Consider the following 15,167-nt stretch of genomic DNA (forward strand, 5'->3'; position numbering starts at 1 on the left):
AATAATGTGTGATGGGTGTTTAATTCATATCATCCCTTTTGTTCCATAATTGACTATAATAATATCATAAAAAAGAAGTAAAAATGGAAGAGACCCATGAATTTCCATTAATTGAAAGAAGGGAAGAAGACATAGAAGATGAATTGGTGAGTAAAGAAGAGGTATTTGATGAAGCAAAGAAGCAGATATACTTGATAGGTCCACTAATAGGTGTAACAATCTTACAGTTCATAGTGCAAGTTATATCAATTATGTTTGTTGGTCATCTTGGGAAGCTGCCCCTCTCTAGTGCTTCACTTGCCACTTCCTTTGCTTCTGTTACTGGCTTTTATATCTTGGTATGTTTTCTTCTTTACAATCAGCTTGTCTCAATTAACTTTCATATCAGTTAAAGAAATTATTGTTGTTACCAGTTTGCATCTTGCCATCAACTAAGCTTGACTTTTGTCTTTTATTTTGTTAGCATTTTAGTTATTTTATCAAGTATAGTTGTATATTGCATATGTGAACTCATGTAGGTGGTATGTTTGCTATTAGATAATAAATTTATTTACTCCCTCCAATACATTTGTATATTGGAGCAATAGAATGGTGAACTATTGCATTAGTTACATTTGTTAATGAGGCAAAACTGGGATGACTCATGTTGAAACAAATTGTTATCAGCTAGGCATGAGTAGTGCTTTGGAGACACTCTGTGGACAATCTTATGGAGCTAAAAAATATTCGATGCTTGGCATTTATACACAAAGAGCCATGACAACCCTTCTTGTGTGCTGCATTCCACTATCAGTTATTTGGTATTACACTACTGATATCCTAATTTTCTGTGGCCAAGACCATGAGATAGCAAAGGGCGCAGGAACTTTCAACCAGTGGATGATCCCCAGCCTATTTGGATATGGCCTATTACAATGCCTGATTAGATTCTTTCAAACTCAAAATATTGTTCTTCCTATGGTCATAACATCCGGGATCACAGCAATTCTACATGTTTTGGTGTGTTGGATTCTTATTTTTGGACTTGGATTCGGCATTAAAGGAGCTGCTTTGGCAAACAATGTATCGTATTGGATAAACTTTTTCTTATTGGCAATTTATTTGAAGTTTTCTTCTGCTTGGATGAAGACTTGGACTGGGTTTTCAAAGGAAGCATTTCATGACTTATGGAATTTTCTTAAGCTTGCTGTTCCTTCCACTTTTATGATTTGGTATTCATAATCCCGTGAAATCTACTCTCATTCCTTCTTGTTTGTTTGTTACCAGAAAAGCTATCCATTAAAATGAAATACAACAAAATGACTTAAGACACGTGATGTTTGCGATTAGCTAGACTCAATAAGAAACTACCTTTGTTATTACATAGGTCGGTTGCTTACATCCAACCATTCAAATTTCACCTAGGTGGTCAGTAGCCATATAATGACGACACTAGAGTAATGAAGAATCATTGGTTATATAAGGAATTGATCTTTTATGAAACATGTTTGTGTTGCAGCCTCGAGTACTGGTCATTCGAAATGGTTGTACTCCTAGCAGGTCTTCTACCAAAGCCAAAACTTGAGACATCTGTATTAGCAGTAAGGTTTGTAGCTATGTTCTTGTTTTATGTCTTAGTAAAAGGTCACATATATTTGTCAAAAAATTCATATTAGGCCTAAAACTGGATGGGTGATAAATTGATAACCAGTTAAGGCTTGAAACTAAGTTTTTATGAAGTACTTGCGGTTTTTTGCAGCCTAAACACATGCTGGATGGTCTATATGGTATCTGTTGGCCTTGGCAGTGCCTTAAGGTAATTGCATTTTCGTAAACATTAGTAACCTTAAAAACAAGGATTGATGTATCATGTTGCATCATTGTAATTGCAGCACAAGAGTATCAAATGAATTAGGGGCTGGGCGTCCACGAGCTGCTCGGTTAGCCCTTTTTGTCATGGTTATAATGTCAGTTTTAGAGGGCTTAGTAGTGGCAATGGCTACTATTTTAGTACGCTACTCTTGGGGGAGACTGTATAGCAATGACAAGGAAGTCATTAGCTATGTGGGAAAAATGATGCTGCTGCTTGCAGTTTCGGATTTCTTAGACGGCTTTCAATGTGTACTGTCTGGTATTTCTCTTTACTATACACTCGTGTTCCATTCCATCTTTCTTGGTACTATGGCATGTTACTCGGACTTGGATACTCGTGAGTCGTAATAGATTAGGATATACGTATAATAAATCTTATTTAATAGGCTGTTCTAATTGGTATATATAGGAGCTGCAAGAGGATGTGGTTGGCAAAACATGTGCTCAGTCATAAATCTTGGAGCATATTACTTTGTTGCACTCCCTTGTGCTTTGCTCTTTGCATTTGTTCTGCGTATTGGAGGAATGGTAAAACCTAACTTTCTGCCTCTATTAAGCATTCACACCATGATGTCAAATCTAGGATGCAGTCACGCATTGTGCAAAAATGTGGCTACCGTCTCAATTACTGTCACGGTCGCGATGATGCAGTTGTTCCCTACAACAGAATTAATTTTTAGTGGCATATATTTAGTAAAATTGAAAAAAATGTCACTAATTTAAATTTCTAGTGTCATAATTGTTACTTTTATTGAATTCTACTAAAGTTATTTAGTAACACTTTATTTAGCCTTTAGTGACATATGTAATTGTCACTATAGCCTATATGACATTAAATCTTACTAAATCCACTATATACACTATTAGACATTTAAATTTATTAAATTAACATTAAATGTAACTAAATATATCCCACTAAAAGTATATTATATTGTAGTGGTTGTCCTACTAAATATATATGGGCTAAATAAACTTTGAGGCACCTAAAACAGAGTAGTTCTACACCTTTACAGTGCGGGTTAGAACTACACCTTGAGTCACAATTGTGATAACATTCGTGAAATCACTTTAGCAGACAATGTGGATTGTTTGCGGTTATTGCAACCTGTATCACATTCACAGCAATATGATGATGCAGCCGATATTTTGCACTATGGTTCTCAGTTCTCACCTGCATGTGCGCATACACATAGAAACTGTCTCTCTAATTTTTCATGGATTTGCAGGGACTTTGGATGGGAATAATATGTGGCCTACTAGTCCAAAATATAGTGCTTGTTATTGTAAATGTATTTACTGATTGGAGAAATGAAGTAAGAAATGGTTTGTTCAATCTTATTATGTCTTATTAAACTCGATCTTTTCTGATTTCGTTGCGGCCATTTCATTTACAGGGAAGCAAAGCTTTGGCTAGAGTTTAATGTTGCAGTACACTTATGAAGTTGCGCTTAGTGTTTGTAACCAATTGCATATCCTACCCTATTTTTTGGTGGTCATTTGGTTTATCACATTTGTCTATTCTATATGGGTCAAATATTTATAATTTTAATTTTGAGTTTTAAATAATTATATTAAAATAACTAATTAAATTTTATGTATTTTTTATTCATATGAAGTTGCATATAAAATTTGTTATTAATGACTAATTGAACAACGCCTAATGTTATCACTATAAGGGTAAAGTTTGATATGTTTAACCCTTTTAAATCTTACATAGGTAGATGCCACTAATAATATTGAGAAATAAAATGATTATTTGTCACAAGATTATCATAAAGAGCCCGGGTTACAATGCTTTAACCATTTTTGAGGGTAAATTAACATTGGAAAATCTCTAATATATTAACCTCTACCAAGCGCTGTAAGCCTATAAATTTGATTAATCGGCCAGGTTGTCATTGGTTTACATTGGGTTCTTTAATATTTTATCTGATAACTTAAAACTTTGATTTTGGTCTTCTTAGTTACGAGTCAAGTTGAGTGCGAGTCTTTTTCAGGTTAATATCTAGGGGCGGATGTATATTAAGTCAACGCTGTCAACTGACAATATTCGACTAAGGTAGATACCCATACTCATAAAAATACTAATAAGCGTGATAACTTAGTAGGTAGAAGCTTTGTTGTTTGACAGCAGGGGCATGGTTCATGTCTTAAACATTTTACTAAATGATTGTTTTTTTTTTCAAACCTTTGATTAAAGACGCGTATGAGATTTTTTAAAAATCTTTTCCCTAAAAATGTAGATTAGGAAAATAATTTTCACCTTACGTCAATGAGAAACATAATTTTCATGTCATTGTCTACGTAGGATGAATTTTTTTAAAAAATTCTGCCAAATGTCTGAGATTGCGTTTATAGTTTTGATAGAAATCGCCATTTGAGATGGAGCTTTAGCCTGACTTATTTTCTTTTTTTGGTTTTTATTTTTGTTAATAATAAAACTGCTATCTGAGATGACAGTTTTGTCTAGCAACTTTTTTTTAATTCATGTACAATTGAATTCCAATTAATTCTTTAAAAAATATTGCCTAAAAATTAACAACCATCTGAGAAAATGATTTTTGTAATAATATAATTTTTTTGTGGCAGAATAAACTTCATCTATCTTAGATGACGATTTTGTAACAACACAATTATTTTTCTTTAATTTTTTGAAAAATATTGACCCAAAATCGAACTGCCATCTGAAAAGCGATTTTAATTTGATATTTACATAAAATTGCTTTCTCCGATAGTGATTGGTCTAAAAAGTTAAAAAAAATTCTCCCAACATATGCTACGTGGACAGTACAATAGGAAATAAGTTTAGGATGAGAATTAATTCCAAAATTTCTTTTCAGCTTCTCTTCTCCATTTTCCGGCCTTCATTCAATCATCCTTCAAAACTCTTACCACCGAACCTACCACGGCCAGTCAGCCATCAACTTTAACTGCCACTTCATCCTTCACCGTCCGGCGTCAATTCCACCCAGCAATCACTGACCGACCCATCAAACCTACAGTTACTAAATCATGTATATTCTTTTTTTTTCTTTTTCCTTTTTTCCATAAAAGTTTAAAACTCGTGCAATTGTTATATATTTCTCATTTCTTTGAATCTTAACGTTAAGCATTGTTTTGTTGATTCATGATTGATGATTATACAATACCCAAACCAAATTTATTAATCATTTAAGGTTTTTGGCTTAATTGGTTCTGCATTGAGTTCAATTTGGTTTCGAATAGGATCAACTTCGGGTGGATTTATATTGGGTTTGGTTAATACAATTTGGGTTCAAATTTGTGGTTTCTAACTTTCTTTGCCCATTAAATATAAAAATATGAGGTATATTTCTTCTATCTCATCATGGTTTGACTCGATATAAAAGGTTGTGATATTTAGTAATGCCTTTTTTATGTTGAAAAACAAAATTCAAAACTTTAAAGTTCAAACCTTTAGGCTCAACTCAGCGAAACAGACGCCTGCCCAATAGGGGTGACAACTTATTCGGAATCCGACTCTAGTCTGACTTGATCCTTAGAAAAATAATCCGAATCGAATCCGAGAAAAAGAAGTCCGACTTCGAATTCATTTATGTACTCCCACTCTAATAAAAACTGACATTGATTTCGACTTGTTCAATGTTTATTTTTCCAATTTATTTCAGACAAAGTTTTTTTTTAATTGATTTAAACATATAAATATACTTATTTCTACCATTAATTATGAGTTTTTCTTTTGTGGTAGAGTTATTGAACCTATCATAGAATGATTTCCCACGAGACTTCAACATAATTTAAACTTTGTGGTACCTATTTGAAAGAAATCATTTTACGAGTTTGCCCTTTGTTATTGGGTAAAATTTGGGTATATTTAAGTTATTAAGTTGTATTGGTCGATTTATATTTATTTGTCAAGTAGAATTCCGAAAAATCATATCCTATTCGAAAGACATTAATTTTATAAATTTACATTCTGTTAAAAAAATTAATTATTCAAAAAGGAATGTAATAAACCAACTCTTTTGGAGGTTCGGAAATCTGAGTTGGACCGTCAGAGAAAGTAAATTCGAGTCCAAATACAAAGTGGAGGTAAAAGAAAACGCAAAAAACTCACAAGAGACCAGCTCATTATGAGGCGGGTACTAATGGGTTTGCCTAAATTAAAAAATTAAAAAACAAATTTAATTTGACCTTACAGATATTAATTTTGACATTAAAATTATCCATTTTAACTTAAAGTAAACATTAAATAGATCAATTAAAACAAAAAAAAATCCGATCCAAATCTTGCTGTGTGTGGGATACTGGGAGTTTCCTTTTTAAAATGTTCAATTATATATAAAATAATCAATTGATGATCAGTTAGTACTCATAAAAAAATGAGAAAATTATATTAAACTACCTATTCTACACCCATGTTTGCAAAAAACTATCTTATATAAAAGTTTTTGCAAAAAATTACCTTATTTAATACATTTATTTGCAAAAGACTACCTTATAACGGTTTTTAGGGTTTGACCGTTTAAATTAACCATTGACTATCACGTGATAGTCACGGGAGCTTTTAATCCTTTCCTTCTTCATTTCAGAGTTTTCCATGCATTTGCTTCTCCTTCTTCATTCGAAAAAATCAGTCCTCTAACTTCTTGAATTCGCTCCCGTCTTCCTTGCGACATCTTCTTGGTGAAACTTCTAACCTTTAGAGGTATGTAGTACTACTCAATTATGGTTTTGTTCTTCATTGTTGTATTTTATTTTCTCTTAAAAATTGAATTCGTTTTACAAATCTGCTTCGTTTTGCTGCGGTTTTTCCTATTGAATTTCATGTTTTTTATCTTGTAATTTGTAAATTGATTGTTATTGTGTGTAAATAATGTATTAGGGTTCCTAAAATTAGATAAATCAATAAGATGAAGAAATTGAAAATCTGGAAAAAAGCAAGTAGTTCGAAAAAGAAGCATTCTGAGTTGGCAACTGAGTTGGGTAATACTAGGGTAGATGAGGTGGAGCTCGAAAGATCTGATGTGGCACATGAGGTTGTGGATGAGTTGGAAAGAGCAAATATAGATGTTGTTGTTGGGTAAATGGGACCACCAAACACATATACGGGTTATAAAGAATGTGTAAGTGCTAACCCTAGATCTGAAACAACTAACTCAGCTGCTATTTCTACCCTAAACCTTACACCAAATGAGAGAGGCCACATAGAGCAAGAACTTTCTGATTTTGAGGATAGCAGTGATGATGATTACAGTTGTGGTGATGAGGATGAATATGAGGATGATTCTGATTTGTTTGCAGAAAATGTAGTTTATGGTCTCGATGATGTGTTTATAGGTGATGATAAAATTAGATTGATAGTAGATAAGGAGGTTGATGAAGAAAACAATAGAGACATATACTTTAATGATGATGAACTGGAGTCTGATGATGATGATTTGGGTGCATTGAATGTTGATGAATATGAGGTATGAACTAGAGACCTAAAGTCGGTTAGTCCATCGAGTAGTTGGGTACAAGCAGGATGTGAAGATTTTACCTTCATGAGCGATAGGCAAAAGGTATGAACGTAATTACTTGTTAACACATATCTTGTTTCAAATGTAACTAATGTTATAACCCTAATACTAATTTGTGGGCAATGTAAGGTTTGATTGAAGCTTTGAACTCAGTGATTCCTGAAGCTGAAATTAGGTTTTGCTGTAGGCATATTTGGGCCAACTTCAAGATCAAGTTTCCTGGAGAGTTGTACAAACATCACTTTTGGAAAGCAACAAAAGCTTACAACAAGGTATGGAATCAAGTGTACAATTAAATATTTGAATGTAATGTCGAACTAATTTGTGGACAATCTACCTTTTACAGTTTCATTTTGATAGAGAAATGATTGCAATAAAGAATATTTCTGTTGAAGCATATGAATATCGAGCTGCTATTCCTACTAAACACTTGTTTAGGCATGCTTTTTCTAGTAGGAGTAAGTCTGGGATGTTGTTAAATAATTGTTGTGAGTCATTCAATAATGTGTAAGTAGAAGCTAGGGGGAAACCCATAATTTCTCTTATGGAGTGGATTAGGAGATATGTGATGCAAAGGAGTGCATCCAAAAGAGAAGGGTTGAGTAACTTTAAAGGTGTGTTGATGCCAGCTATCACCAAAATGATTGAAAAAAATTCAAAGGAAAAATATGGTTTAAGGGTCATCCCAGTGGATGTGTCTGAGTTTGAGGTGGATGATGATGAAGAATCTTATGTTGTAAACTTGACCAATAAGACTTGCCTTTGTGGAAGTTGGAATCTTCTAGGGATCCCTTGTAAACATGCCATGGCATGTATTGTTATTAGAAAATTAGATGCCAGTGAATTTGTCCATGAGGTGTATCTTGTACAAACGTATGCAAAGACGTATGCTCCAAAGTTTTATGGTATGCCAGGACACAAAATGTGGCCGACAACCACTTTAGCCAAACCTCTTCCTCCACCATTTCGAAAGATGCCTGGAAGGCCTAAATTAAGGAAAAGAAAAAAGGAAACTGATGAAGGTAAAGGAGGTAAGAAGCCTGTAACTGTTGTTCGAGAATTCAAGCAACAGAGATGTGGTAATTGTGGTGACTTAGGTCACTACAAAAAAGGATGCAAGAATCCAACCAAACCACAACCAACAAAGATGAAGTCAAAGGGTGAAAGGCCTAAAAATGGGATCTTCTTGTACTCAACAGTCCACACCAAATGATGTGCCTTGCTCCAGTAGTGAACAACAAATGCAAAGTGCAACAGATGCATCTACTTCATATATAATGGATCAACAAAGTCAAATATAGAACTGTATAAGTAAATTAATGTTGAATGTAATGTGTTGATTTAATGTAAGACATGTATTAGTATATGTACATGAATTGAGAATGTACTGTGTTGAACTAGATGTAAGCAAATCAGTATATGAACTGAGAATGTACTCTGTTTTATTAATTAAGTAAATTAGTTCTGAAAAACTGATCTGTTGTTTAAGATCAGTGTTTGAATCAGTTCCTACTGAAGTTGAGTATGTGCTGAAGTTGATTGGTTAAGTGCATTGTGTTGTGCAGCATGTAGTTGAATCAGTGTTGAGTATGAAGGAAACTTGATCAGTGTTGTATGCTGTATGCTGTATGTTGTATACAGCATGTAGTTCTTAAAAACTTGATCTGTTGTTTGAGATCAGTGTTTGAATCAGTTTCTACTGAAGTTGAGTATGTGCTGAAGTTGATTGGTTAAGTGCATTGTGTTGTGCAGCATGTAGTTGAATCAGTGTTGAGTATGTACTGAACTTGATCAGTGCTGTATACTGTATGCTATATACTATATACAACATGTAGTTCTAAAAAACTTGATCTGTTGTTTGATCAGTGCCTACTGAAGTCTTATGCTGTAAATTGCTGTATACACCTGACTACCTGAGCCATCTAATTTCCAACAACACCAAAACAAAAGAATTCATTGACTCAGTGCAGGAGCATTCTTGAAAAAGAAAGCTGAAATAGTGCTACAAATCAGTGCTGAAACAAATCGGTGCTGAAACAAATCAGTGCTTTGAAAACAAATCAGTGCTTTGGAAACAAATCAATGTTCCAAGCAGTAGGCAAACACAGTAAATACGTTTTAAGTTTGGGTGTTGCAAATCAGTGTTGAAAAACAAATGTGTTCTGAATGAGTATGTTTGGGTGCTGCAAAACACTAAACTACTGTATGTTGTTGTTCTAGCTAGAAGGCAAACACAACAAACACAACATACACAGCAAGCACAACACAGCAAACACAACATACATTACATAAACACAAGTGTATTTACAATACCTGCAAAGAAATTAAATGGAAAAAATAAAAACTTAATTCATTCATTCACCAAGATCATGTTACAATACCCAAATCACTATTACAATTATTCTTAAATAGGTCATAAACTTCAATTACTAGCCTTGATTAATACAAGAAACACCAACAAAAAACAAAAGAAAAACCCTAATACAAAGCTTGTAATCTGATTTCCATGCTTCCTCTCATTCATCCATTTCTTCTTAATCCTTTTAATTTCTGAATTTACTTGTTCCTTTTCATGTTCCAAGCAACAAACCCTTGATGTCAAAATCTTGATTTCGGTTGCTAATTGTCGCTTCTCCTCCACAAGTTTGTTAGTGACTTCTCTTTGCCAAACAATCATTTCAGGTTCATCAACCCATTTAAACTTTTTGCATCCCCTCCAATTTGTATCAGGATCATAAAAAACGCAAGTCTTGAACCTTCTTCCTGGATTTTCCTTGGTCCATGAAACCCTCCTTGCAAAGGGAACTCCATACCCACATTTTTCAGGTATCGAATTTTCGGTAGAAGAAGAAGAAGAAGAAGAAGACATTACTAATTAATTGGAAAAAATTGGGTTCTTTGACTGATTTAGGGAATGGAAATCAAGGGGGAAGAAAGAAGGGAGAAACAGCAATGAAGATGAATGAATTAGGGATTTTCGAATGAAGAAGGAGCAGCAAGTGATTTTTTCGAATGATTTAGGGATTCAAAACAGGATGAAATGAAGAAGAAGCAAGTGTTTTTAGGGATTAAAAGCTCACGTGACTATCACGTGAAAGTCAATGGTTAATTTCAACGGTCAAACCCTAAAAACCGTTATAAGGTAGTCTTTTGCAAAGAAATGTATTATATAAGTAGTTTTTTGCAAAAAATTTTAATAAAGTAGTTTTTTGTAAATATGGGTATAAAATAGGTAGTTTAATATAATTTTCTCTAAAAAAATCAATTTTACTTTAAAGATATTAATTATAACCTTAAATTGATTAATTACTGATTATATATTTATAAAAAATTATAATTAGATAGATTGTGTTACTGATCTCTTGATAAAATATGCTAATTATTGGGAGCAAAGTCGAAATTCGAAACTGATTCACATTCATCCCTACTACCCCAATCGCCAATTTTAACTCTACCGGGCAGCTTCCCCCTCGCTGCGCCCAACAACCCACTGCCTAAACCAAAATATTCAGTGAAGCCGGCTGCCAGTCAAGACAAACTCCGTCCTTCACTTGAGTCGGATTTGTCAATATCTCTCGCTGCTCAGATCAGTCGCGCTTCTTCATCAATCTCCATAGCTATCCCTCCGACGTCCTTCAATCTCCATAACTGTCTAGAAAGTAGAAAGCTCGAATCTCCACTTTTTCCCAAAGAAGAAGAAACACAATCCTTGTTTCACCACTTGAGCATTAAACCTAAATTGCCGGGATTTTTTTTTTTTTTTTTTTTTTTTTTTTTTTTCCAATAGCTGCTTGAGTTTTAGGGCGGACACTGTTCAGAATTTGATAAGCCGGGTAGTAGAATCTGATAGAAATTGACGGCTTTCGTTACTGAATGAGCCAACTTTGAATGAGCCAACTTGTGCTTGTTAAGAGGCATTGAAGACTGTAAGTCATTCTTTTATTCTCTTTTTAAATCCTAATCAAACCATTTGAGGCACTGAATTCACCTCTCTAATCCTATTGCAATTTTCAAATGACACAATCCGATCCATGAAACTGCAAATTCCTCTTATTTTTACCTAAATCCAACCGTTTTTGGAAACAAAATTGAATAAATTAGTTTGAAATTATTGTAGCAATCAGGCAACATAATCGCCACTCAATACGAAGCGATAAAAAAAGAAAATGAAAACCTGATTTCTGATTGAAATTTATAATTTTTCTTGAGTATATGAAATCGAATTGACAAAATTTTCTTCCTTCCCGTCGGAATTTTGGATTGACAGACAACTATTTTTGTTTTACCATGTTAGTCGTTTTTTTGAGTAGTTTGCTGAAACAGTTGACGATTTGCAAATTTTTGTAATGGCTGAGAAAACTATTGCAAATTCAAGATGCATATACATACATGAGACTGGAAAATGGCCTTCACATACAGTTGATATTCACCACATTGTTTATCAAAAAAAGCGTCGATGGCATATACTTGCGTGCTTCTCGGCTCTTGTTTTACTGCTGAATACCTTTTATTTACTACTAGGGCAGGTATGTTGCTACAATTTTTTAGCTATCTTATTATTTTGCATTATTTTAGCCTATATGATTATGTGTATTTTAATCGAAATTGCTTTTCTTAAAAATTATTCCCGAGCGTTTTTAGGTATGAATTGCGGTTATGTTGTTTGGCAGGATATACAAGTATCAATTCTTCTTTTGTACTTGATAATTGGTGTTGTACTTATCAGATTATTGCGTCAAAGAGTTGTTGAGAAAGGTATGTAAATTGCAAGATCCATTGACCCTTTATCACCTCAAAAATGTAAAACAGTGTGCTATTTTGGATAGAATAACGAATCTTTTATCTAATGAGAGGACAAGTCTGATTTACAGCTCTATTTATTGAAAAAGATGTATTTTTCTTCTATAAAAGGGAGGAATTTCGAAAATACAATCATTTTTTATTTTGAATGTTCTGGAACAAATTTTTCTATGATTAACAGGTCCTGAATGAATTTATATACTTATATTTTCATTGTTTATGTCACAGAGTCTGTAGTGATCATCCCAGGGTTCGGAGTCCAAATTGAAACTCTCTATAAAAGGTACTTATTCTTGTTTACGATTTTTGAACAAATGTCTTATGTGACCATACATTTGAGGGATGAGATCTTTAAATTTTGTGATAGTACATCTGCAATACTGATGTGCATATGATAATGATGTTCACACATCTAGTAATGAAATGTACACCTCTCATTTGTTTTCAGTCAAAGGAGAGCATGATGTAGGCATATGAATGTCACACTGCATGCACCTGGTTAGAGTCCTTAAGTTTTCCAGTTTATTCCTAAAACAATGAATGGAGTTTGTAGAAATCATGTCCATATAATATTAGCTTTTTGCATTGATATTTTAAAATGACCTAGCTGTTCTATGGATAATATTTGGTTCCATTTTTGACATAATTCTGCTATTGGCTGGTTCAGTTGAATAACCACATATCTATATTTTCTTAACTATCTTTGAAAACTGTTGTCCATTCATTTATTTAGTTTTTGAATCTTCTATATTCAATATATTTAGAGTAGAATATGTTTCTTGTTTTGTTCACTATCTAGCTTTGGGTTTTCTCATATGTCATGTTGGTTCTTCACTTGCAAAAATTGCATGCTTAGCAGAATATAGTTATGAAACAAGACTGAAGGTGATTTCCTGTTATATAATGATGTCTAATATAGGGATGGACAAATTTTGTTTACAACAAGGCATTACCCCAGCAAAGTAGCTCCAAAATCCAGCCTAGGGTTTTGGACAAACTTTGTTTAATTGATTTTAATACTGTTTTATTTTTGATGAATTATATAAGGCTTGATCTTTAATTCTATTTTCTTCCAACTTTTCTTTTTCTTTACTTCTGTTGCTCATAGTGGGACAGCTATTCGTCATTTTCTCCCTATTGACAAGATTTTGAAGCCCATACTGAATGAATGTGTGACGCCAGTTACATGTTATTGGAGCTTGGCATTATTGTTGCGTGAAGAAGGTGAATTGAAGCTAATTTTTAAGGTACATTAAAAGTGATCTCTCTACGACACTCATTCCGTAGCTCTCTGCGTTGACAGTGAATTTTTTTTAGTCTAAAAAAATTCATCAAGAAGAATGCGAACCAACTTTGAAACAGTTAAATAATCTTTTGTTTGATGCAGATTGTTTTTCACAAGTTGTGCACCTTCTGCATTTGACCTAAAGTTAGGTCCATATCCATGATCCACTGACCCACCCACACTATTAGCCTTACTATTTCACTCTCCTTAATCTTCATGCTCACACCTAATGGATTGTTTAATATAGTAAGGGGTTGTATGATTTTGAATGAGTCGTATAAGAATTCTTGGTTTTCTTTAGTGACGGATATATCAGGACGTAATCTGTACATGTAGTGTGGGTGGTACTAACTGTTGCTCTCCTTTGCCAGGAATTGCGACCCCCACTTAAGATGTTGCTACCAGTTTGGAAAGCACTTTGTGCAGCTACAGATTCCAGTGGAGACTTAGCTGTATCATCAAATTCTCCACCAAATTTTTTGTAAGGTAATAATTTACTCCTCTATGTGGATCTAAGAAATCTATATCATGTGACACTTGTGTTACTATGACTTCTGATGACTTTTTGCATTACTCGAAAGGGCAAGGCTCCTTACTATCAGCTTTGTGTATTAAAAACACATAATTTATGTCAACCTTTGTGCTGCTTAATGACGAGATCATTAAGTAGCTGTCGCACTATGAGCAACAGAAGTAAAGCTGAAGTTCACGTCTTTAATAATCTCGGTTATCTGCTACGTAATGATCTGTACTACTTGATCACAAACAATCCTTGTTCATTGCAGAGATTTAGAAAATACCTGGAAAAAACCGACTTTTGTGAAAAACTACCTAGAACAAATTTTTTTGTCAAAAAAATACCTAGAAAATTTAATTGTTTTGTCAAAACATACCTAGTAATAGAATTCGTCAATATTTTCGTTAGTTTTTCAAATTTTTAAAAAAATAATACTAATAATGAAGGCATAAGTTAGAAACAACACGTGGTGACATGGGTTCCCAAACCCCATTTTCCCCGAATCAAACATTGAGAAGTTAGGGTTTCGAAAAGCAAAACAAACAAATTGTGCTTCTTCTAAATCACGCAACCATGAACGCCACAGAAACAATTTTTTAGAAAATGGGTTTAGATGAATCTTCTTCCTTGATTTTAAAGGCTTGATTTTCGAACACCTCATAAACAATTTTTTTGAAGGCTTGATTTTCGAACTGGAAGCTGGTAAGGAAGATTTTCACAGGTTCTTTAATGGTGAAGGAGAAGTATTTTCCAAATCTAGGATTCTTATTTGTTGAATGAGGAAGATGATGAGGAATTATTGGAGTTCTTTAATGGGTGAAATGGCCACGTGACTTGCACAAGAGAAACTAACGGAAATATTGACCAATTCTGTTAGTAGGTTTGTTTTGACAAAACAATTAGATTTTCTAGGTAGTTTTTGACACAAATTTGTTCTAGGTAGTTTTTAACAATTTTCAATATATATATATATATATATATATATATATATATATATATATATATATATATATATATATATATATTGTTAAGTTCCAGTGAGAACCAAACTTATATGAGAATCAAGATATATATATATATATATATATATATATATATATATATATATATATATATATATATATATATATATATATATATATATATATATATATATATATATATATATATATATATATAGGGTTAAGTTCCAGTGAGAACCAAGCTTATATGA

At 33.2% G+C, this 15,167-nt stretch overlaps 2 protein-coding genes across 11 annotated transcripts in view; both read left to right on the top strand.

The window, feature by feature from the left end:
- Positions 1 to 83: 83 nt before the first annotated feature.
- Positions 84 to 3,374, top strand: LOC130807643 (protein DETOXIFICATION 16-like). 2 transcript variants are annotated; one of them, XM_057672933.1, is made up of 8 exons: positions 84 to 338; positions 667 to 1,211; positions 1,499 to 1,585; positions 1,739 to 1,795; positions 1,872 to 2,110; positions 2,261 to 2,379; positions 3,078 to 3,164; positions 3,246 to 3,374. In XM_057672933.1, the coding sequence occupies exons 1-8, from the start codon at positions 84 to 86 to the stop codon at positions 3,270 to 3,272; spliced, it is 1,416 nt and encodes a 471-aa protein (XP_057528916.1). In that variant the 3' UTR covers positions 3,273 to 3,374. The 2 variants fall into 2 exon arrangements, with proteins under 2 accessions (XP_057528916.1, XP_057528915.1); XM_057672932.1 differs by lacking the exons at positions 3,078 to 3,164; positions 3,246 to 3,374 and having other exon boundaries at positions 2,261 to 2,588.
- A 7,338-nt stretch (positions 3,375 to 10,712) lies between these two features.
- The window catches only part of LOC130807644 (uncharacterized), an 11,403-nt gene continuing 6,948 nt past the window's right edge, over positions 10,713 to 15,167 (top strand). For 8 of the 9 annotated variants that reach the window (XR_009040624.1, XR_009040625.1, XR_009040626.1 and 5 more), the window contains exons 1-6: positions 10,713 to 11,278; positions 11,676 to 11,878; positions 12,023 to 12,107; positions 12,381 to 12,435; positions 13,261 to 13,399; positions 13,809 to 13,923. Coding sequence is in view for 3 of the 9 variants with exons in the window: in XM_057672936.1 (XP_057528919.1) it covers positions 11,699 to 11,878; positions 12,023 to 12,107; positions 12,381 to 12,435; positions 13,261 to 13,399; positions 13,809 to 13,922 (573 nt within the window). In the remaining 6 variants the exon portion in view is untranslated. Of the gene's footprint in view, positions 11,279 to 11,646; positions 11,879 to 12,022; positions 12,108 to 12,380; positions 12,436 to 13,260; positions 13,400 to 13,808; positions 13,924 to 15,167 lie in introns of all 9 variants that reach the window. The other variant, XR_009040629.1, reaches the window with a different exon arrangement.

The sequence above is a fragment of the Amaranthus tricolor genome, chromosome 3 (genome assembly GCF_026212465.1).
Source record: "Amaranthus tricolor cultivar Red isolate AtriRed21 chromosome 3, ASM2621246v1, whole genome shotgun sequence".
Classification (NCBI taxonomy): Eukaryota; Viridiplantae; Streptophyta; class Magnoliopsida; order Caryophyllales; family Amaranthaceae; genus Amaranthus; species Amaranthus tricolor.